Genomic DNA, 23,482 nt, shown 5'->3' on the forward strand with positions numbered 1-23,482 from the left:
AGGTTGCTTATCAAGCCTCATTTTGCAAATTAGGAAATAGATATGGTAGGTAGCATTTCTGTCAACTACTTGAAATTAAGATAGTAGTCATGATTCCTAGTCACTGTTTTCTCCCTGTTTCATATTAACAGCCTAGTGTTTTAAACACTTTGAAGTTCAGAGACTTTTTATATTATAATAGAGTTTTAAAATATATCTATAATGTATTTAAAGGTATAAATTATAGAGCTGTTTTGCCCACACTGTCCATTTTGTAGCTGAAACCACTTACGGTGAGATTTTTTGGTAGAGCTGTTTTGTGATAGCAGGATTACTTGTCATTATCACTTCCTTTTGTTTATGTGGAAGTTGGAGGAAATTGTGAAGGGTGTGGCTAGAAGAGGTTTAAGTTCTCTGTTAGGCAGACAACAAAATGTGAACCAATTGAGGGGCGCCTGGGTGGCTCAGTTGAGTGTCCAACTCTTGACTTCGTCTCTGGTTGTCATCTCAGGGTGGTGAGACGAGGTTCTGCATTGGGCTCTGCACTGAGCATGCAGCCTGCTTAGGATTCTCTCTCCCTCTGTGCTCCTCCCCCCCACATTCTTTCTCTATCAAAAAATTAAATTAAGGGGGATCCCTGGGTGGCTCAGTGGTTTGGCGCCTGCCTTTGGCTTGGGGCGTGGTCCTGGGATCAAGTTCTGCATCGGGCTCTCTGCGTGGAGCCTGTTTCTCCCTTTCTCTCTGTGTGTCTCTCATGAATAAATAAATAAAATCTTAAAAAAAATTAAATTAAATTGAAAAAAAAAGTAAACCAATTAAAATGTGGGAGTAACCTGAATTTCAGTACCTAAATTCCATGGAAGGACGTTGGACCCGTTTTATTTAGATAATTGTTTTATAGGAAAGAATGTTTGTATTAAAGTTTCAGTGTGTTATAGTGAAAGTAGCTTTGTTGATAGGCAGTCATCCTATGATGTATATAATAAGCATTCTGTTGTTTTAAACTTTTTATTTTGAAGTAATTTCAAACGGACATAGAAATTACAGATAGTACACAGAGCTCCAGTATACTCTTCATTCAGACTCCCTCATTGTTAATATTCTGAGCCATTTGAGAATAAGGTGTAGACATGATGCACCATCGCCTCCCCCTAACATCTTGGTGTGTATTTTTATTTATTTTTTATTATTATTTTTTTAAATTTTTATTTTATTTTATTTATTTATGATAGGCACACAGTGAGAGAGAGAGAGAGGCAGAGACATAGGCAGAGGGAGAAGCAGGCTCCATGCACCGGGAGCCTGATGTGGGATTCGATCCCGGGTCTCCAGGATCGCGCCCTGGGCCAAAGGCAGGCGCCAAACTGCTGCGCCACCCAGGGATCCCTTAGTGTGTATTTTTAAAAAAAGATTTATTTATTTAGAGTGAGCAAGTGAGCAAGAGAGAACGAGTGCTTGTGAGTGGGGTAGAGCCAGAGGGAGAGGGAGAGAGAGAATCTTAAGCAGACTCCCCACCAAGCACAGAGCCTGACATCAAGCTTGATCCCACAACCCCCAGATCATGACCTGAGCTTAACCCAAGAGTCCGTCACTCAACCGACAGCCACCCAGGTGTCCATTGGTGTGTATTTCTTAGTACACCCAAGAATCCTCTTCCATATGACTATGGTACACCTTCAGAGTCAGGATCCACTATTACCACTGAATCCACAGGCTCCATTCAAATTTTGCTCATTATTTGATTATGACTTTCATACATTCAGGATCATATGCTACATTTAGTTATCACGTCTCTTTAGTCTTCTTCAGGCTTGAACAATTTCTCAGTCTTTCCTTATCATTGCTTCTAGGCTCTCTCCGCAGATGCTGCTAGGAAATGTAAGTGTACACACAGGCACACACACTCAACACGCTCCATATTATTTTCTGTTTTTATGTTTTATCTGTGTCTTTATTTGTGTATTAAAAACTGTGAGTTCATACAATACTTCCTGGTATTACTTTCTTGATTTCTACCTCAGTAAATCATTTGAATTCTTACTAAAACCAAAGTAATTCTGAAACAATGAAAATTATAAGTACCATACAAGTTCAGATAAATTAATAGAGATGATTTCTTTTTAACTAGTCTGGGATTGAGGGCAGATACATTTTTTTGTAATTTTAAATAAACAAGTATAAAATACAAGAAATTTTAGGCCTGTTTTGAATTGAATACTTGGGTTTTTTTTTTTTTTTTCTTCTTTCAGTTAATACTAGTCAGCACTTTTTGGTGTACAGTTTAGAAAGTGAAAAGTAACTATCTTTTTCTGCCTGTTTGTTATAGGAAACGGGATTATGAAGGCTATTTATGCTCCCTGCTGTTCCCTGCAGAATCCAGAAGCTCTGCCTTTGCACTGAGAGCCTTCAATGTGGAACTGGCTCAGGCTGGTATTAAAATACCTTAAAAAATTATTTGCAAAAATGGTGATATAATGTGTTTAATGCTGAAAAATAAAGAAATACAGTTATAATTTGCATGTTAGGTGTGTATAAGGTCTCTGCTGGTGATTTCTTTGTGTTCCTATATAGGCTTACCAATTCAATTCCAAAAATAAATTAGCTGACAAACTTGATGTTTCTGGAACTACCATTCTGGGATTTTTATTTATTTTTCTAGGGATGTTATAAAACTATGCGATTAACATAGCATGTTTGTCTGTTGAGTAGGCTCATCACAGTATCACTGCTTATAGCAGTTTTCAAAGCACTTTTTAATGAGGTATTAGCTTTAATGTGAAATGGGGAACAGAAATAATTATAGCAAACCCAGGCCTTAGATCATTCTAACTCACTTTTGTCTAAAAAATTATGAAGGAAGGAAAGAGCCTTCTTTTTCTTAGAATGGAAAGGCCGTGGGCTGATACAACATAAGTTGAAATGGAGGATGGAAATGAGGGAGTTGAAGTGGAGTGACCTTGGTCTTCTCATTAAATGGAGGGCTCGGATATTAAGACTGAGTGATCGGGCGAGGGTTTGGAGTCTTGAAGAAAGTGGCAAGTTTTGGCATGACTGCTCTAGTGTATAGGATAGGAAGTGAACTAGGAATGAATGAAAGGGTGTCAGTACAGCTCCGAAGCACCCCCGAGGATAGACACTGAGTCTGCAGAGACTCTCATAGACTCTGGCTAGTTTTTTTCTTGGTGTTATTTCTAGAAGTCATGAGTCAGTATTTTTTTTTTTTTACCTCATCCTTTTTCAGGCATAAACTGCACATCTGCATCTTAAGTCAAGGACAGTTTAGCAATAAGGAGTCCCCATTGTGATCTTCCTTTCTAACTCTAAAATTATTAAAATTTCATTTTAATGGATAAATTCTTAGGGTTCTCCCTGAATTCTCTGTCACATTGTAAGAGTGTTTTGCTGCTGTTTTGCACACACAGTCTTGTTCGTTCATTCATTCAGTAAGTATTTGATTATCTCAGATATGCTAGGCACTGTTTAAGGTCCTGGGGTGCAACACTGAAACATTTAAAGTCCCTGCACTGAAGGAACAAGCAAGTACTGTGTAATGTATCAGGTGGAAGCAAGTACTATGGAAAAAAAAATTAAGAGGGATGGGGAAGGCTGGGTGTAGCAGGAGTTCCTATTTTATATACGGTGGTCAGGAAAAACCTCAGAAGGTAGCATTTGAGTAAAGATTTGAAGGAGATAAGAGAGACATTTGAGTAAAGAGAAGGAACAGCACATACAGAGGCTCTGAGGTGCAGGTGTACCTGATAATATTGAAAGACAAGAAGGCCAGTATGGCACAGCAGATGTGTCGGGGAGACCATGGGAGGAGATTAGGTTAGAGGTACCTGGACCAGAAAGGCAAGGTCTTGGAGACCATTGCAGTCACTTTGGCTTTTACTCGGAGATGGGAAACCATTGGAAGGTTCTGAGCAGAAAAGGACGTTAAAGCTTGGTCACATTTTAAAAAGATTACTCTTGATATTGTATTGAGAATAGGCCATATGCTCCTGGGATCTGAATACTAAACATTGCTAAGAGACCTACCCAGCACCAAGACCATTAACAAAAACAACTTTTTATTTGGAAATAATTTCACACACACAAAAGAATAGTACAAAAAATATCCATATACTCTGTTGTTGATATTTTGCCACATATGCTTTGTCATTTTGTGTGTGTATACATATATAGACAAATATGTGTGTGTGTATATGTATATTTTTTTTTCTGAATAACTTTAGAGTAACTTGACTACACCATGGCCCTTATCCCTATAAACTTGAATTTATTTCATAATAAGAATATTATATAATCATAATAATCAATTTGAATAAATTTGATATTGGTAGATTGTTTAACCTACCATCTGGTTTCCAATTTTGTCAAACGACCCAATAATGTCATTTTGCCTCTTTTGTACAGGAGCCAATCTAAGATCATATATTGTATTAATTTTCATCTTTTTAGCCTTCTTTAATCTGGAACGTTTCCACAGCCTTTTATGACATTAATATTTTATTTATTAAATTTTACTTTTTTAAGGATTTTATTTATTTATTTGAGACAGAGAAAGAGCGAGAGAGAAAGTGAGCATGAGCTGGAGGTGGTGGGGGGCAGAGGGAGAGGGAGATGCAGACTCCCTGCTGAGCAGAGCCTGATGTAGGGCTCGATCCCAGGACCCTGGGTCATGACCTGAGCAGATGCTTAACCTACTGAACCCCTGTATAGGGCTCCTCCCTGAGTGTGGAGCCTGCTTAAGATTCTCTCTTCCCCTCAGCCCCTCCCCTGCTTGCACACACATGCCCTCTTTCTCTTAAAAAACGTTATGTAGTGAATGAATGAGTTTATTTAAATGTATATACAGTAAAATTCACTTTTTGTGGTACACAATTCTGTAGGTGTTGAAACATGCAGTTTCATGCATTCACCACTATAGTCATGAGAAAAGAACAATTCCATCAACTCCAGATATTCCTCATGTGCACCTTTGTAGTGAGCTGCTCCCCTCACCCATAATCTTTTGCATACCCTTTTGGTTCCATTATGAGAGCTGTGAGTGTGCAGAGCACGGTCTTTTTTTGAGCCATGAATTCTCCATTTTTAAATTGGTATATTGGTAATGACCCTGCAGGTTTGTGGTGGGGACTGCAATCAGATAATCTCTGGGACGGTACCTAGCAAAGGGCTTGGTACTCCTGGACATTTGATAAATGTTACTTCCTTTCCTGTTTCCTATAGAAGGCCCCTGGTTCTGTTTCCTAGGTTTATCTCCAGACTTAGAAATAATTTTACAATCATTAATCCAAAAGGATTGTTTTTCTTCTCTTCCACTTATTTTTTAAAAACTTTTTTATTATGGAAAACTTCAAATATATATAAATTAGTGTAGTATAATAAGGTCCCATAAACCCATTACTCAGCTCTACCTGTTACTAATTCATGGCCAATCTTGAGTTTTCCTTCTATCCCCACTTAAGCCCATCCTCACCGCTGTTATTTTGAAGTAAGTCTCAGATAAATTTTTTCATCTGTAAATAGTTCAGTATGTATCACTAAGAGGTAACTCCTTAAAAAAAGTACCTGCAATGCCATTGTCATGCATTAAAAATTTAATAATTCCTTAATATTAAACATCCAGTGTTCAGATTTTTTCCAGTTGTCTCTATCTCTTCAAATCAGGATCAGATAAACTCCATATACTGCAACTGGTTCCTCTATTAAATTTCTTTTAATCTAAATGTCCTCCCCCCACTTTTGTTTTTTTATTGCCATTTATTTCTAGAAGAATATCTTTCCTATTTTGGAATGCAAACCTTGAAAATATTGGAAGTAATTTGCAGGTTTACTTAGGAAACTTAATGGCAACGGTTTGATCAATATATAGCTTCAAGGAAAAATTGAAACATATATAGAATTAAACTTAGTTTTTGGCTGACTTATGTCATTATACAGTCACAAATACTGATTTTGAAACTGTGAAGAGTGCATTTATTAAGGTTTTTGAATTCTGTTTATAGGTTAAGGACTCTGTCTCTGAGAAAACAATTGGACTGATGCGAATGGCATTTTGGAAAAAAACAGTGGACGATATATACTGTGATAACCCACCCCAGCAGCCTGTGGCCTTGGAGCTGTGGAAGGTAAAAACAAAATGCTTCTTTTAAGTGTTATTTGAGCATACTTTTTGATGCATACAACTTGGCTAGTGGCAATGGGGAATCTATTCCTGAAAATAATCTTAGGCTCATGTGATGTTCAGAACTATGTTAGTTTTGACAGAGGAATTCAAAATCATCTCCTAATTGGACAGAACTTCAGTGAATTTCTTTATTAAAGGAAAGAAAAAGGAACCTGGTCCCTTTGTGTTATAAATTCTGTATTTCCACTTATTTGGTGTAGAAACTAAACCCCACAAGTTTTGAAGCAGTGGCAGGTGAACTGCGTGTCCTGTCTGCCCAGTAGCTCCTTATTCCAGCGCTCCAATCTATACTGTGGGCTGTAGAAACCCATATTGATCTTTTGTGAAGGGAGACATGCCCTCACCATTATCTAGACACAAATATAAAACTGCCTTGTTGAGTTTGATAGCGTTGCATATTCATTGATAAATTTGAAATATTAGAGAATGGAAACAAACCTAAGAGCTAGAGAATTCTTAGGATAGGGATCCCTGGGTGGCGCAGCGGTTTGGCGCCTGCCTTTGGCCCAGGGCGCGATCCTGGAGACTCGGGATCGAATCCCACGTCGGGCTCCCGGTGCATGGAGCCTGCTTCTCCCTCTGCCTATGTCTCTGCCTCTCTCTCTCTCTCTCTCTGACTATCATAAATAAACAACAACAACAACAACAAAAAGAATTCTTAGGATAGCTTGATGTATCTAGTGAGTAGTTCCACATTAGAGCAGCTGTACGGATCCTTCATTCATGCAGAGTTGGGAAATGTGCTACACCACGACTGGAGGAAGGGAATTCGGTGCCTTTTGTCCCTGATCTGGGTCCCCACTGTGGTGTGATGAGTGCCAAAGACAGGTGCTGTGACGGAGCCACTCAACAGACCTGACAGGGGTGCACCTCTTCTCAGGTCTGCGTACCAGCAGAGGCGGGCCCCATTCCTGGGCCCCTGACTGACTGCACAGAGCCCCAGTAAGGATGGAAAGCCAGGCTCCCCCGTCAACCGGGGACTGAGAAGAAAAAGTGGATGGGAAGCTGTGAGTATTAGATTAGTTGTTTACCTCTGTTCATCTTCCTTTAAGAACCTCAACGTTGGTGACTCCATTTAAAGAAAAGTTTCTCTTGAAGCCTAGAAAAATGATGTCTTACAGGCAAACATCACTGCAGTGGGGGTTTATGCTAAGGCTTGCGTGGAATGCCCTGGCCTCTGTCAGGAAACATCAAGGATGGTTAGAAATTCTTTCAACACACGTTTATTTTGTTCTTGGCCTCTCTTAAAACAAACAGACCCGGAAGACATATCTGAATTGTAGAGTGTTTACCTGCGTGCCAATTTGTCCAGTGTTAACAGCTGCTTCAGTTTGGATGATTGCTGTTGGCCAGCTTTCTGATGTGACCCGTGTTGAAGAGTAATCTGAGAATGTGCAAAAGGCAGGTAGTGAGCAGAGCAGGTGCCCCTGTTCTCTCCCTGTCCCCCTCCTGCTGGACGTTATGCTCATTGGGCCTCTGTCCAGTAAAGCCTTCCATTGGTTCTTGGGAGACAGGCTCTTTTAGAAGATTAAATAGGGAAAGAGTGACAGTGTGTTGCTCAGTGAGCACTTTTCTGCCACAGTGACTCATTAGTGCCTTTAGGGTACAAAATGGTTGTGTATCTATAATCACATATGTATTTCATATGGGCTTCTTCATTTCTCTGTGTATTAATGTTAGTTGCAGTTTATGTTTTTAGCCAAGGTTTTTATTCTGTTTGGCTTCTACTTCCAAAATTGTTGATACTTTATTCAGCATGTTTTCAGCTTCTTATTAAATACTTATTTTTTTTTACCTTGATCTCTGATTTCCTCCAGAATCAGACAGAAGAATTATATTTTGTGGTCAAGGAACTGCAGCCGGTATGGATTCAGCCTTGAGTAAACAGGAATCCAACTTTCGGTGGTTAAATATTTATTGAGTACTTTATGTGCCAGGAATGGTGCTTGATGGTGGTTGCAGAGATCAAACATGCCTCACCCCGCTTAGACATGTACAAAATAAAACAATATCAGGATTCTGTAACAACTGAGGAATCCCAGGCTGAGTCCTAGGATTGGGGAGAAGCCTGAGGGAGTCCTACCATGTATTAGCAGTGCTGAAAGGGCTTTAGCCAATGCCATGCAGCACTTGTAGCTTCCATTAGGTTCCTACTGGGCAAAATGGGCTCTGTCTCCATACCCTTTGTGACATAAATGTGTATCAAGGAGCATGCTTTTACATTTTAGTATCAGTGACAGCTTAGGGTCTTAGGTGGAGTGTAGGATATTCCTAAGATTTTGTTTCATTACTGTTTTTATTATGAAAATATATCTTATTGTTGACTTGGTAAGAAAATGGTTTTAAAACTTACTTGGAAATAATTTCAAACTTTGAGAAAGGTTGCAAAATTTAAAATAGTACAAACAAACTTCTATAATCTATATCCAGATTCACCTGTTAACATTTTAGTCTATTTGTTAATGATTTGTGTAGCATTCTCTTGCATGTGCGTGTGCATTTTCACACTCAAAATTTTTATCTGAATCATTTGAGTATAAGTTATATACATCATGGTCCTTTTATTTCTAAATATTTTAATGAGCATTGCTTAAGAATAGGAATATTCTCTTATGTAACCAAAACAGTTACTGACTTTGATAAATTTAACTTCGGTATGATACTTTTATCTAATTTTCTATTTATATTCCACTTTTGTAGGCTTCTCCAGTATTGTCTACATTAGTATTTTTCCCCTCCAGTATAGGATCCAGTCTAGGGTCAGGTATTAGTTGTCCTGTCTTTTTTGCCTGCTTAATCTGGAACAGTTCTCTGGGCTCTCCTTGTCTTCTAAGACATTGACATTTTTGAAGATTATAGCCTCCTCCCCCTTGCTGTTCTAAAACATCCCTCATTTTGGAATGGTCTGACGTTTTCTCATGGCCAATTCAGTTTATGTGTGTTTGGCCAGAATACTGCAGAAGTGACATGTTCTTCTCAGGGTGTCATGTCTAGAGGCACACTTTGTCCATCTGTCCTTTATTGGCATTATTAATTTTTATCATCTGGTCAAGATGTTGCCTGGTTTTCCTAGTCTATAATTGTAATTACTCTTACAACCTAAGACTTTAAGGTTGACTTCAAGACTGTGCACATATCAGTTTCTTCCTAAATTTAGCATTCATTGATAGTTCTTCTTTGATTTAGTCTTCCCTTGTTATGATTGCAAAATGATAATTTCCAGACTCTAGTCCTCTGACAACATTACTGGTTGGGACTTGGCTGGCATTCTGCTGTAGGGAAGAGCTCTCAATCTCCTGTATTTATTTATTTGTGTATTAATTATTGATATGAATTCCTATTTTTTCCAGTAATTTATAATTCATTGCTATATTTAATAATATTGGTGTTAAAGCAGTCCCAGATTTGGACAGTGGGAGCTCTTTCAAACTGGCTCCTGTGTCCTTGTGACATGCACCCCCATCACTTTTGGGGGCATTCTTATTTTCTGGCACAGTAACATATTCTAGGATCACCCTGAATCTCTCTTGTCCCCTCTCTGGAATCATCCGTTTCTTCAGGGCCTCATTTCCTTTGAAGGGAATGGTACTGGTATCCAAGATCTGGGCACTAGGTGTGTTTTTTCCTCCTGGAGTGTCTTTGCTTGCTAATTTACTCTAAGTAGAATTTTTATCCTATGGAAACTAGTTTATGTGTGATAAGTAAACAGAGAAGTCAAGTTGCATCATATAACAGAAGCTCAGTATTTAATTCTTGTTTTTTTTTTTTGAAAGTAGAATTGTTAAATTACCAGTAGCATAAGAAAAGTCTAGTGGAAATGTTTTGGATGTATCATCTGTACTTGGAAATGTTTTGAAATGTTTTTTAGGGACATTTTCTTTTCCCCTGATATTTAACATGACTGGCTGTTTATCTGATGATGAGTTATTACAAATGTTTCCTTACCTAGTTTTGTATTTGGTTTGTTTATTCAAGTCTGCTGAAGTCATTTCTAGTACTTTCTAAAAATTTATAACACTCTTGTTTTTTAGGCTGTGAAAAGACATAATCTGACTAAAAGATGGCTTATGAAAATCATTGATGAAAGAGTAAGTTGAAATTGCTCAAGTCTTAAGTGTTTTCTTCCCTTTTAATCCATAAGCTAATTCCTCTGGGAGGAAATGTTTTATTTATTTTTTTTTTTATTTTTTTTTTCTATAAATTAATTTTTATTGGTGTTCAATTTACCAACATACAGAATAACACCCAGTGCTCATCCCGTCAAGTGTCCCCCTCCGTGCCCGTCACCCATTCACCCCCACCCCCTGCCCTCCTCCCCTTCCACCACCCCTAGTTCATTTCCCAGAGTTAGAAGTCTTTATGTTCTGTGTCCCTTTCTGATATCTCCCACACATTTCTTCTCCCTTCCCTTATATTCCCCTTCACTATTATTCATATTCCCCAAATGAGTGAGAACATACACTGTTTGTCCTTCTCCGATTGACTTACTTCACTCAGCATAATACCCTCCAGTTCCATCCACGTTGAAGCAAATGGTGGGTATTTGTCGTTTCTAATGGCTGAGTAATATTCCATTGTATACATAAACCACATCTTCTTTATCCATTCATCTTTCGATGGGCACCGAGGCTCCTTCCACAGTTTGGCTATTGTGGACATGGCTGCTAGAAACATCGGGGTGCAGGTGCCCCGGCGTTTCATTGCATCTGAATCTTCGGGGTAAATCCCTAACAGTGCAATTGCTGGGTCGTAGGGCAGGTCTATTTTTAACTCTTTGAGGAACCTCCACACAGTTTTCCAGAGTGGCTGCACCAGTTCACATTCCCACCAACAGTGTAAGAGGGTTCCCTTTTCTCCGCATCCTCTCCAACATTTGTTGTTTCCTGCCTTATTAATTTTCCCCATTCTCACTGGTGTGAGGTGGTATCTCATTGTGGTTTTGATTTGTATTTCCCTGATGGCAAGTGATGCAGAGCATTTTCTCATGTGCATGTTGGCCATGTCTATGTCTTCCTCTGTGAGATTTCTCTTCATGTCTTTTGCCCATTTCAGGATTGGATTGTTTGTTTCTTTGGTGTTGAGTTTAATAAGTTCTTTATAGATTTTGGAAACTAGCCCTTTATCTGATATGTTATTTGCAAATATCTTCTCCCATTCTGTAGGTTGTCTTTGAGTTTTGTTGACTGTATCCTTTGCTGTGCAAAAGCTTCTTATCTTGATGAAGTCCCAATAGTTCATTTTTGCTTTTGTTTCTTTTGTTTTCGTGGATGTATCTTGCAAGAAGTTACTGTGGCCAAGTTCAAAAAGGGTGTTGCCTGTGTTCTCCTCTAGGATTTTGATGGAGTCTTGTCTCACATTTAAATCTTTCATCCATTTTGAGTTTATCTTTGTGTATGGTGCAAGAGAGTGGTCTAGTTTCATTCTTCTGCATGTGGATGACCAATTTTCCCAGCACCATTTATTGAAGAGACTGTCTTTCTTCCAGTGGATCGTCTTTCCTCCTTTGTCGAATATTAGTTGACCATAAAGTTCAGGGTCCATTTCTGGATTCTCTATTCTGTTCCATTGGTCTATGTGTCTGTTTTTGTGCCAGTACCACACTGTCTTGATGACCACAGCTTTGTAGTACAACCTGAAATCTGGCATTGTGATGCCCCCAGCTATGGTTTTCTTTTTTAAAATTCCCCTGGCTATTCGGGGTCTTTTCTGATTCCACACAAATCTTAAAATAATTTGTTCTAAGTCTCTGAAAAAAGTCCATGGTATTTTGATAGGGATTGCATTGAACGTGTAAATTGCCCTGGGTAGCATTGACATTTTCACACTATTAATTCTGCCAATCCATGAGCATGGAATATTTTTCCATCTCTTTGTGTCTTCCTCAATTTCTTTCAGAAGTGTTCTATAGTTTTTAGGGTATAGATCCTTTACCTCTTTGGTTAGGTTTATTCCTAGGTATCTTATGCTTTTGGGTGCAATTGTAAATGGGATTGACTCCTTAATTTCTCTTTCTTCAGTCTCATTGTTAGTGTATAGGAATGCCATTGATTTCTGGGCATTGATTTTGTATCCTGCCACGCTACCAAATTGCTGTATGAGTTCTAGCAATCTTGGGGTGGAGGCTTTTGGGTTTTCTATGTAGAGTATCATGTCATCGGCGAAGAGGGAGAGTTTGACTTCTCCTTTGCCAATTTGAATGCCTTTAATGTCTTTTTGTTGTCTGATTGCTGAGGCTAGGACTTCCAGTACTATGTTGAATAGCAGTGGTGAGAGTGGACATCCCTGTCTGGTTCCTGATCTTAGGGGAAAGGCTCCCAGTGCTTCCCCATTGAGAATGATATTTGCTGTGGGCTTTTCGTAGATGGCTTTTAAGATATCGAGGAAAGTTCCCTCCATCCCTACACTCTGAAGAGTTTTGATCAGGAATGGATGCTGTATTTTGTCAAATGCTTTCTCTGCATCTAATGAGAGGATCATATGGTTCTTGGTTTTTCTCTTGCTGATATGATGAATCACATTGATTGTTTTACGAGTGTTGAACCAGCCTTGCATCCCGGGGATAAATCCTACTTGGTCATGGTGAATAATTTTCTTAATGTGTTGTTGGATCCTATTGGCTAGTATCTTGTTGAGAATTTTTGCATCCATGTTCATCAGGGATATTGGTCTGTAATTCTCCTTTTTGGTGGGGTCTTTGTCTGGTTTTGGAATTAAGGTGATGCTGGCCTCATAGAATGAATTTGGAAGTACTCCATCTCTTTCTATCTTTCCAAACAGCTTTAGTAGAATAGGTATGATTTCTTCTTTAAACGTTTGATAGAATTCCCCTGCGAAGCCATCTGGCCCTGGACTCTTGTGTCTTGGGAGGTTTTTGATGACTTCTTCAATTTCCTCCCTGGTTATTGGCCTGTTCAGGTTTTCTATTTCTTCCTGCTCCAGTTTTGGTAGTTTGTGGCTTTCCAGGAATGCGTCCATTTCTTCTAGATTGCCTAATTTATTGGCGTAGAGCTGTTCATAATATGTTTTTAAAATCGTTTGTATTTCCTTGGTGTTGGTAGTGATCTCTCCTTTCTCATTCATGATTTTATTAATTTGAGTCTTCTCTCTCTTCTTTTTAATAAGGTTGGCTAATGGTTTATCTATCTTATTAATTCTTTCAAAGAACCAACTCCTGGTTCTATTGATCTGTTCCACAGTTCTTCTGGTCTCAATTTCGTTGAGTTCTGCTCGAATTTTAATTAACTCTCTTCTTCTGCTGGGCGTCGGGTCGATTTGCTGCTTCTTCTCTAGCTCCTTTATGTGTAAGGTTAGCTTTTGTATTTGAGTTCTTTCCAGTTTTTGAATGGATGCTTGTATTGCGATGTATTTCCCCCTCAGGACTGCTTTTGCTGCATCCCAAAGATTTTGAACAGTTGTATCTTCATTCTCATTAGTTTCCATGAATCTTTTTAATTCTTCCTTAATTTCCTGGTTGACCCTTTTATCTTTTAGCAGGATGGTCCTTAACCTGGGAGGAAATGTTTTAATAAGCATATTATATTTTGGGGGAAGGAAACTTTTAGAGGACTGTGCCATTCTGTCCACTCTCCCTCACTGCGTGCCACCCCCTCAGCCCTGCCTCTGCGTCTTGAGTCAGACGGCAGACACAGCACCCTGGCGGAGGTGTGTGTGTACACACCCACACACTACTGTTTTATGTTTTGCCGTGTGTGTTTTTTTTTTTTTTTTAAGGATTTTATTTATTCATGATAGAGAGGCAGAGACACAGGCAGAGGGAGAAGCAGGCTCCATGCCAGGAGCCCAGTGCGGGACTCGATCCCGGGACTCCAGGATCAATCCCTGGGCCAAAGGCAGGCACTAAACTGCTGAGCCTCCCAGGGATCCCCTGCAGTGTTTTTTTTTTTTTTTTTTTAATGGAAATTTTGGACTTATACGGAAGTAGAAGAGTATATCATACTGTCATGTATCTCACCCAGCTTTAGCTATGAACACACGTCCAGTATTGCTTCATCTATATTTTACCAGCCTCTCTCATTAAACCCCACTGGATTATTTTACAGTAAACCCCAGATATGTTATTGGAGCTACAAATATATATGTATCTTGAAAAGATTTTAAAAACACTTCTAGAAAATATACCCACAATACATGATCATACCTCAAAAAATTACAGATAATTCCTTAGTATCATCAAAACTTTAGTAGTCATGCACATACGTTTATGTACACACAGCATTTGGATCTCTGTCCAAATAGGAGAGGGAGAGTCTGACGGGTCTACTCTAGTGAATGGAGTACCAGACCACATTCTAGGAACTGAGCTTGAGGTCCAGCCAAGCATGCAAATTGCTCTTTGTCCCAGCCTAATAATGTAGTCTTCCTGACACATTGTTGGCCCCCCTGTCCTCATCAGCCTGATATTTATCACATACTATTGTCTTGAAAATATGTTTAGTTTATTTGAATATGACCCATTAATAACCATAGACTATAATAATTATAAGCTAAAATGGGAGATAATTCAGCATTTTAAAAAAATTGTGCAGTTGGCCTAAAGACCTAACTAGCACCAAAAAGATCTATTTTTCAGGTGTTTTTGGTTTTGTTTTGTTTTTAAAGATTTATTAATTTCTTTTAGATAGAGAGAGAGCGCCCGAACATGTGTATGTGAGTGGGAGCAGGGAAGGGTAGAGGGAGATGAAGAGAATCTCAAGCAGACTCCCAGCTGAATGCAGAGTCTGGCATGGGGCTCAGTCTCATGACCCTGAGATCATAAGATCATGACCTGAGCTGAAATTGAGAGTGGGAGGCCTAACTGGCTGTCACTCAGGCACCCTAGGTGTTTTCTGTTTTTATGAGGTAAAGACAGTTACAGAATTTAAGACAGAGATAACTTTTTGGTTTAATGGAAAATAACATTTGGCATTTGTAGGGAGGGATATTTAAAAGACTGGGATCAATCTCCCACATTGATCTATAGATTTGATACAATCCCTATAAAAATTCCAGCTGCCTTTTTGCAGAAATTGACCAGCTGATCCTGAAATCCGTATGGAAATGCAAGAGACCCAGAATCACAAAAGCAATCTTGAAAAAGATGAAAGTTAGTTCCAAAGTTACAGTAACCAAATTGTGGAGTATTGGTATGGCACAGACATATAATTCAATGGAATAGAATTGAGAGTCCAGAAATAAAGCCATATATTTATAGTTAATTGATTTTTTGACAGGGGTGTGAAGATAATCCAATGGGGAAAGAATAGACTTTTCAACAAATAATGCCAGGACAACTGGATAACTGGATATCCACATGCAAAGGAATGAATTTGGATGCCTATCTAACACCATATGCAAAAACTAACTCCAAATCTGTCAAACACCTAAATGTAAGAGTTAAAACTATAAAACACTTAGGGAAAAAACACTGGCATAAATCTTTGGGACTTTAGGTTAGGCAGTGATTTTTTAGATAAGATACCAAAAGCCTAAGCAATAAAAGAAAAAAAAAAGTAATTAAACTTCAACAAAATTAAAAACTTCAATGGGAGTTGAATGGCAGAATATTTTTGTAAGTTATATACTTGATAAGGAACAAGTATCTAGAATATGTAAAGGACTCTTGTAACTCAAAAATAGAAAGACAAATAATCCAATTTAAAAATGGGCAAAGGATTTGAGTAAATATTTCTGTGAGGAAGACCTACAAATGACCAATAAGCACCTAAAAGATGCTCAGCATCTTTTCATTAAGGAAATGCAAGTCAAAAGCAGAATAAATGACTCCTTTACACTCATTGGGATGGCTGTAATTAAAAAGACGAATGGATAAACACAAGTACATGAGTGTTGGTGGTGAGGATATAGAGAAATTAGGAATTTCCATACATTGCTGATGGGAATGGCAAATGGTGCAGCCGCTTTGGAAAAGTTTGGCAGTTCTTCAGAAAGTTAGACATAGAGTTACCATAGACCTAGTATTTTCACTCCTATATTTATCCTGAAGAGAAATGAAAACATGTGTCCATACATAATTTGCACACAAATGTTCATAGCAGTATTACTCCTAATAGTCCAAAAGTGGGAACAACTCAGGATCTATCAGTGAGTACAAACATAATGTGGTACATCCATACATGGAACATAATCATAATTTCTTAAGTTAAAAAGAATCAGGTACTGATACATGGCTCCAACGCAGATGATCCTTGAAAACGTGCAAACTGAAAGAAGCCAGATACAAAAAACTACATATCCTGTCACCATTTCTATAAAATGTGCAGAACAAATAAATCTATGTGGACAGAAAGTAGATGAGTGGTTTGCTTGCTGGGAAGTGGGAAATGGGAAGTAACTGCTTAGTGGATGCAGGGTGGGGAAAACATTCTGGGACCAGATGGAGGTGATAGTTGTACAACTTGGTAAATATACTGAAACACACTGAATTGTACATTTTAAGAGGGTATATTTCATGGTATGTGAGTTATGTCTCAAGTTTTACAAAATGTGAAAGACGGCATAATGTTTTCCCCTGGGGTCATTGCTGGTGCCATGTTCTTCTGATTTAAAAAAAAAAAAAAGGAATGGGTGTATTTCCTTAGCAATGGAGTCTTTGTAAATGTATTATTATAAAAGTAGCTAGATGTTTTTGCTCTGAGATTTACATTTTTCTGTTTCTGGAATATAGTGTGATCAGGCAAGATAACCATCGATCAGTTTCGAAGGAATTAATAACTAGCTAACCCTATGACTGTGGTGATTTGTGTATTGAGATTATCCCCAAGGTAGTATTTTGAGGGGTGATTTGTAAGTATTGAATGTGTAGGACTTTAATGTTTTTTTAAATCTTATTGTGTACTGAGCTATGTACTAATTATTCTTAATTAGTTCTTTAGGGCAAAAAAATTGTGCCTTTTCTTTATAAAATACTGACAATTCATCAAACTTTATTTGCATTTTGTTTGACTATAGGAAAAGAATTTAGATGACAAAGCGTATCGTAATATCCAGGAATTGGAAAATTATGCTGAAAACACACAGAGCTCTCTTCTTTACTTAACACTGGAAATATTGGGTAAGTCTTTTTCTGTTTCATAATTCTCTTTTTCAAAGAAAATACCTTCAGACTTGACTCTCACAATTTGACAGTCTGATCAGTTTAACACTGAAAGTTTTCTTTGCACCACTGATACAGGAATTTTGTTTTGTTCTGTTTTGTTTTGTTTAGCAAGGAGGGGAATATAATCCTTCTCTGGAGTGCAGACTAACCAAAATGCTCAGGCTCTCATAAGAGTACTTTAGCCTCCTCCTGGGAATGCTGTAATTAATACTCCGGTAATTGCAGATGATTTGTTTCCTCTTTAAGCATCTTCTACAGTTTGGAAGGCCTGGGGCCCGACTCGTCGTTCCCTGTCAGTACTACTTCCCCATGTTAAAACACAGGGGTGTGTGCGGAAAATATAAAACTGCATTTCTCAAAGTTTTTATGAGATTTTTTCTTTTTCTTTCTTCTTAAAAATAAATAAACTAATTTAGATGATACTTTTCCTCATCTGACTTTAAGTTGGTGAAGTCTTATTGTAAGGAGGAGATTATTTGGGCCTCTGTGTTGGGGAAGGTAATAGATCTTTGTGTCAGCCGAAAGGAGTAACACAAGTCCCTGTTGAGATTCCCAGGCCTACTCTGCATGTCCACCCGGTGGCACGTTTGCCAACACAATGAAAGGATGGAGCAAAGAGCAGAATGTTTGTCAAGCGTATACTTAAAATGAGGTCATATGGAAATTGCATCGAGGACAAGAAGTGGAAGACTCGTAATGTTTTTCCAGGATAGCTGATTAAAATTCCAAATGTGTTCTCGGTGTGCTGTGGTCCAGGGAAAACTCTTTTATTTACAAGTTGCAGTTCGGAGACCTGTTTGGTGGTAAACAGTCAGCTTGCCTTTATGCCCAGTTTTGCTCAAAATAAGTCCTATTTTTTCGGATACAAAACATAGGATAAACACCTGCTTTTACATGTTTAGGTGATTTCTCCAAGCTGTTTGTGTTGATTTGTTGTGCCTTTAAGAAGTAAAGAGCAGCCCTTTTGCTTAATTTCTAAAAATCACAGGTGTAAAGGATCTTCATGCAGATCATGCCGCAAGTCACATTGGCAAAGCACATGGCATCGTCACTTGCTTGCGAGCGACACCCTATCATGGTAGCAGGAGAAGAGTGTTCCTTCCTATGGACATCTGTATGCTGGTAAGACTGTTCCCGTTCCTCTGTTGGCTTTCCTCAGGCACGTGGGGGGTTGGGGGGGGTGGGCAGGAGCTCTTGGTTCTTTGCTTCATCTAGTCATGTAACTGCTGTGAAATGAATGCCTCTTGCTTTTTGGCTCCAGTCAGCAAGGGAGAATTTTATCAGGCACTTAGGTCCATGATGGATCCATAGGTTTGTTTTCTGCTTGTGTGCTTTTGTCCCACCTACAGCTGTTGTTAATAACATCCTGTTGTATTCTTCTAGGGGCGTGTGTGTCTGTATACACACACACACGCATACACATGTACTTTCAGAACAAGATACGCAGCATACTGTACATACTATCCTATCACCTGTTTTTCTTGAACTAAGTTAAAGAGTGTGTGCTTTTAGATTCCTAATGTCGTATTTTCCCGCCCAGCATGGTGTTTCACAAGAGGATTTTCTACGGAAGAACCAGGATAAAAACGTGAGAGATGTGATCTATGACATTGCCAGCCAGGCACACCTGCACCTAAAGCATGTAAGTCGCCTCTCTGCCGAAGCGTCTAGGAAACTCCCATGCCTAGAGGTGCTCATGGTTCCCAGTCTTCACTCCAGTTCTCACTGAAATCCCAGTAGATTCATCTCAGGGACCACTACGAACTGCCTCCAGCTTTCACAGTCCCGCTTTCTCTCCCTGCGCGCACGAACGCACCCTCACTCAGCTTCCTGGCTTGGCTCCTGTCTGCACCGCGCCCCACCCACCCTTGCTCTCAGGGGCGCGGTGTGTCTCCATCTTGCTGGGGCGATGGTTCCTTTCCCAGGTGCTCACGTCCTCGGCATACGCAGCTGGCCTGAGAATTGGCCCCTTTTCCGGGCAGCCTTGGACCCCCCTGTGGCTTGTGTCCCCCTCCCAGTCAAACTTCTGTGAGTGAGCCGCCTGCGTTCATCATTACCTTACCTGGCATCAGCCTGGCACCATTCATTGTGCCGTCATTTCACATCCATCCCGTCTCTTCTGATAATAAGCACTGCACTCCTAAATAATGTCACATTTCATGGGCACTTAAGACTCTCATATGTGTAAACTTTTTCTGCTTTTCACACCATAGACACTTTTTCTCCTTGAAACTTTCTAATAGTTTTTCCCTTGATTCTCTGACTTGGCTCCTAAACTGGTTCCTGATTTCTCCTGCGTACCACTTTAGGTATTTCTGAAGAGTTACTTCTTCACGTCTTCTCAAGCTGTAACTTGTACTCTGTTGACTCCCCCAACCCCCACTTTCTTTTTTTTTAAAGATTTTATCTTTAAGCAATCTCTACACCCACCGTGGGGCTTGAACTCACAACCCTGAGGTCAGGAGTCGAGTGTTCCATCAACTGAGCCAGACAGTTGCTGCCCTGCCACATCTTTCTTGAAACTATGTCCTTCATCCCAATAATGCTGTTCCTTCCCGATTCTGCTGGAAATCTTCCTTCATTCTAGTGGCTCCTGAAAACTTGGCAGAAACTTTCTATTTTCTTGATTCTCATGGCACTGTTTCTTACTGGTTCTTCTTGTGAACCAACCCCCCCCCCCCCCCTTTTTGAGCTTCAGTGGATCCTAAAGATTTGTCATTTACCTGCAAACTTCAGGGCCTTTGTACCTGCTGTTTGTTTGCCTGAAAGGTGCTCTCCACCCCCCAACTCCTCACCCCCACAACCCCTTAAATATCTCCTTATCAAAAAGATCTTTTCTGGCCACCAAATCTACAATAACATCGTCCTTTACATCACCCTCCATCCCTTTACCTAGCTTAGCACTTTTTACCACCTCACATACTAAAAGTTTGTTTAATGCCCCTTCACCTCATAGAATGGACGTAACTTTGGTTCTGTGCTGTTTTCTTCAGCATCTAAGTGCCTGGTTCATTATAGGCATTCAGTAAATATTTGTGAAATATTAAGTAGGTAATCAGATTGTAAGCTTTTTGAAGGCAAAGAGTCTTAGTCTTTTTTTGAATTTCCTGAAGCACCATTCTCTGCCACGACAGAGATACAGATAAAATACATGGAAGTTTAGATAAGAAATTACTTAAAACTAGCAGAGTTTTGGGTAAGATCTGAGAACACAACAGAATCGTAAAAGCAGGAAAGCCCTGTGTTGGGACCTGAATGGTTCCAGCCGATGGACACTTAAGGCACCTGGAAAATGCAGATTCCCAGGCCTCACCCCCTGGATGCACAGTAAAGCTGGGATGGGGCCAGGAATGAAAATTGTCAAATGACTTCAGTCAGCCACATGTGAAAACTTGTAGGTTATTTGAACTAGGATCCTGGAAAACAGGTTTGGAAGGGTGAACTGAAGGAAGACTGTGGCGTTTGGGAGGCTTTGGAGAGGCCCTGGGGCGTGGTGGATGAGGGTGCAGATGCTGGCTCTGGAGCTGACTCTTCAGCTGTGGCTCCACAGTTTACTGATCACATGGTCTTAAACTCTGTGCTTCGGTTTCTTCCTCTGGGACAGAGGGTCCTATTAGAACCTAACTCAGGGGGCTGTGATTTGGATAAATGGGTCAGCATGTATAAAGACCATCACTGTGCCTGGCATGTGGCTCGTGGGCCCCTTCAACATTGCCAGTAGTGAGTAGAGCAGTGACAGTGTGTTGCACGTTGGAGAACCTGGCCAGCAGCGTTTGAGACGAATTTGGAGAGTGGGAGATCTGTCAGGAGGCTTGTGAGAGACAAAGAGGATCTGGCTTAGAGAGGCTGGGTGTGTATGTATTAGTATGTAGGATTACACACACACACAACCCAGAGGTGGAATCGACTGTGATGCCTGACTGGGTTGTGTCGGGATCGGGGAGAAGGAAAGCTGCACGGAGTCCAGGTTTACGTAGTGGTGGTGCTGTTCAGGGACCACAGTGAGCAGCAGGGGCACATGCTGCTGAGCAGCAGCCTCTGGCCCGGCTGTTGGTCATCGCTGAATTGAAGGGGATTTGAGAACATTTAGGGAGACGAGCTACTGAAGACTGCGGGATTGCAGCGTTGAAGGGAGGTGGGGACTGGAGGTAAGAGATTTGGGAGTCATGCACAGAGAAGGCCTGTGGTGAAAGCTCTGCGTGTGGATGGTACTGTGCAAGGAGAGTGTACGTCCAGACACGAGCGCCAGGGGCAGAACCCGGGGCCCACCTCCACTTCTCGGGTCGAAGGAGCAAGGGCCATGTATTAGGAAGGAGGAGAAGGAACTAGTGATCAAAGAAGTAGGTGTGCTAGGAGTCAGTGTCTCGGAAACCGAGGGAGGAGAACATTCTAAGAAAGGGGAATATTAAAGTTTTGTGCGTTGTAGAGAGGTTGAAAAGATGGGTACGGTGATTAGTAAATCGTGGATGATCTCGAAAAGAGCAATTTTAGTAGACAGGTGAGGGTAAAACCAGAGGGCAGGGGGTAGAGGCGTTCTCTGACAATAGAAACCGAGACCTGGAGACAAGAGTGGGCTTGGTGAGCGCAGGAGGATGGGCGTTGCGTGGGTCGGCCGGGGGCCGGGCCGTAGTGATTTGGGCTCGCTGAGACTGGAGCAAGCTGTGGGGCCCTGGAGACAGAGGCCTGGTGTGTCGGGGACTTAGGTTACAGAAAGTAGAACTAAGAGTGACCCACGACGCTCATCTGGCTGCCTGTGTGGACGGAACAAAAGCTGGAGAAGCGGGCGGGAAGGCAGTTAGGAGGTGACCGGACATGCCCACCACCAGGCCGCGCTGCTGCCGGGCCTCATTAGAGCAGTAGCTCCTTCCCCTCGCTACTGAGCGAGAGGGCCCGGGGGTAGGTGCTCTGGGGCGGCTGGGGAGGGCCAAAGCCCACCTGCAAGAAAGAATGCAATTCTTACTAAAGTTCTTTTTCCTGAGTCCTTCAGGCTTAAGAAATTAACCTTAATTGGCCGGAGAGCGGTTTTCTTGCCTTCGCGGGAGGCCCCAGCCGTGTCTTTAGGCTTCTAGTGTTGCTTTGTGATCACTTCAGAGGCAGAGTGTTTATTCCCAGAAGTATTTACGTTTGAACCCAGTTTCCTTTCTCCTTCCTTTGCAGGCTAGGTCCTTCCACAAAAGTGTTCCTGTGAAAGCGTTTCCTGCTTTTCTTCAGACGGTAAGTAGATTAACAGAGGAGGCTGTTTAATTAATGGGGCAGATGTGTGGTGGGTTTTGTTCATCACATTGTGCTTTGCTGAGGCCCTGCCTGTGTTTCTGGGGCAGCTGTGGAGTCACCAGACCGCACGGGTCTCTCTGCGCAGGCGTGCGTGTGTGTGTGTGCGCGTGCAGATATGCACCGTTAGCCAGACGTGCCTCTGGACCAAATCCTAATCTGCGCATTTCCAGTTGAGCTCTGATTTTGAAGTCATGTTTGACCTGTATTTTATTTTATTTTAATTAATTAATTTATGAGAGAGGAGAGAGAGGGAGAGAGCGCATGAGCAGGGGTGAGGGGGAGAAGAAGACGCCTCACTGATCAGGGACCCAGATGTGGGACTCGATTCCAGGACCCTGGGCTCCCTCCTGGGACCCCGGAATCACCACCTGAGCTGAAGGCAGATGCCTAACCAACTGAGCCACCCAGCTGCCCCTTCATCTGTACTTTAATGGAACTTCCTCCTAGTTTGTTGAAAATGACATTCTCAGAACAGAGATTTGGACAACATAAGAAAAAGGAGAAGGAAAGAACAATCACCTATAATGCCAGGACAGACATAACCACTGCTTGTTCTGTTCTTTTTTTTTTTTTTTAATGAATTTTTGTGTAGAGTTGAAATCACACTTTGCATGTCGTCCTACTTCACAAGCATCTGGCCACACCATTAAAAATATTTATAAATACAATATTTCATGGCTACACAATAGTCTATCATGTGCTGACTACCTTAATTTCATTAACCAGTCCTTATAATTAGATATTAACAAACATAGTAGAATTCTTAGAGATAGAAAGTAGATCACAAAATATTAAATATTTATCACTTAGAACATCATGAATAATAACGAGCTTTTTTTCCCAAAAAAAAGGGAACATGTGAAAGTACACTAAAATATCTCCCGAAATTTTTTTTTCATTCTCTTTTAAAAATTTAGTAT

General features: G+C 40.5%; 1 protein-coding gene across 4 annotated transcripts in view; it reads left to right on the forward strand.

Moving 5' to 3' along the window:
• NDUFAF6 (NADH:ubiquinone oxidoreductase complex assembly factor 6) overlaps window positions 1-23,482 on the forward strand; it is a 31,436-nt gene that overhangs the window by 6,331 nt on the left and 1,623 nt on the right. For 2 of the 4 annotated variants that reach the window (XM_055303339.1, XM_055303340.1), the window contains exons 2-8: window positions 2,306-2,405; window positions 5,991-6,113; window positions 10,204-10,260; window positions 17,141-17,243; window positions 18,277-18,410; window positions 18,829-18,930; window positions 22,446-22,502. In XM_055303339.1, coding sequence (XP_055159314.1) covers window positions 2,306-2,405; window positions 5,991-6,113; window positions 10,204-10,260; window positions 17,141-17,243; window positions 18,277-18,410; window positions 18,829-18,930; window positions 22,446-22,502 — 676 coding nt within the window. Of the gene's footprint in view, window positions 1-2,305; window positions 2,410-5,989; window positions 6,114-7,052; window positions 7,180-10,203; window positions 10,261-17,140; window positions 17,244-18,276; window positions 18,411-18,828; window positions 18,931-22,445; window positions 22,503-23,482 lie in introns of those variants that run through there. The other 2 variants (XM_055303341.1, XM_055303343.1) reach the window with 2 other exon arrangements.

This window comes from Nyctereutes procyonoides, unplaced genomic scaffold (genome assembly GCF_905146905.1).
Source record: "Nyctereutes procyonoides isolate TBG_1078 unplaced genomic scaffold, NYPRO_anot_genome, whole genome shotgun sequence".
NCBI classification, from domain to species: Eukaryota; Metazoa; Chordata; class Mammalia; order Carnivora; family Canidae; genus Nyctereutes; species Nyctereutes procyonoides.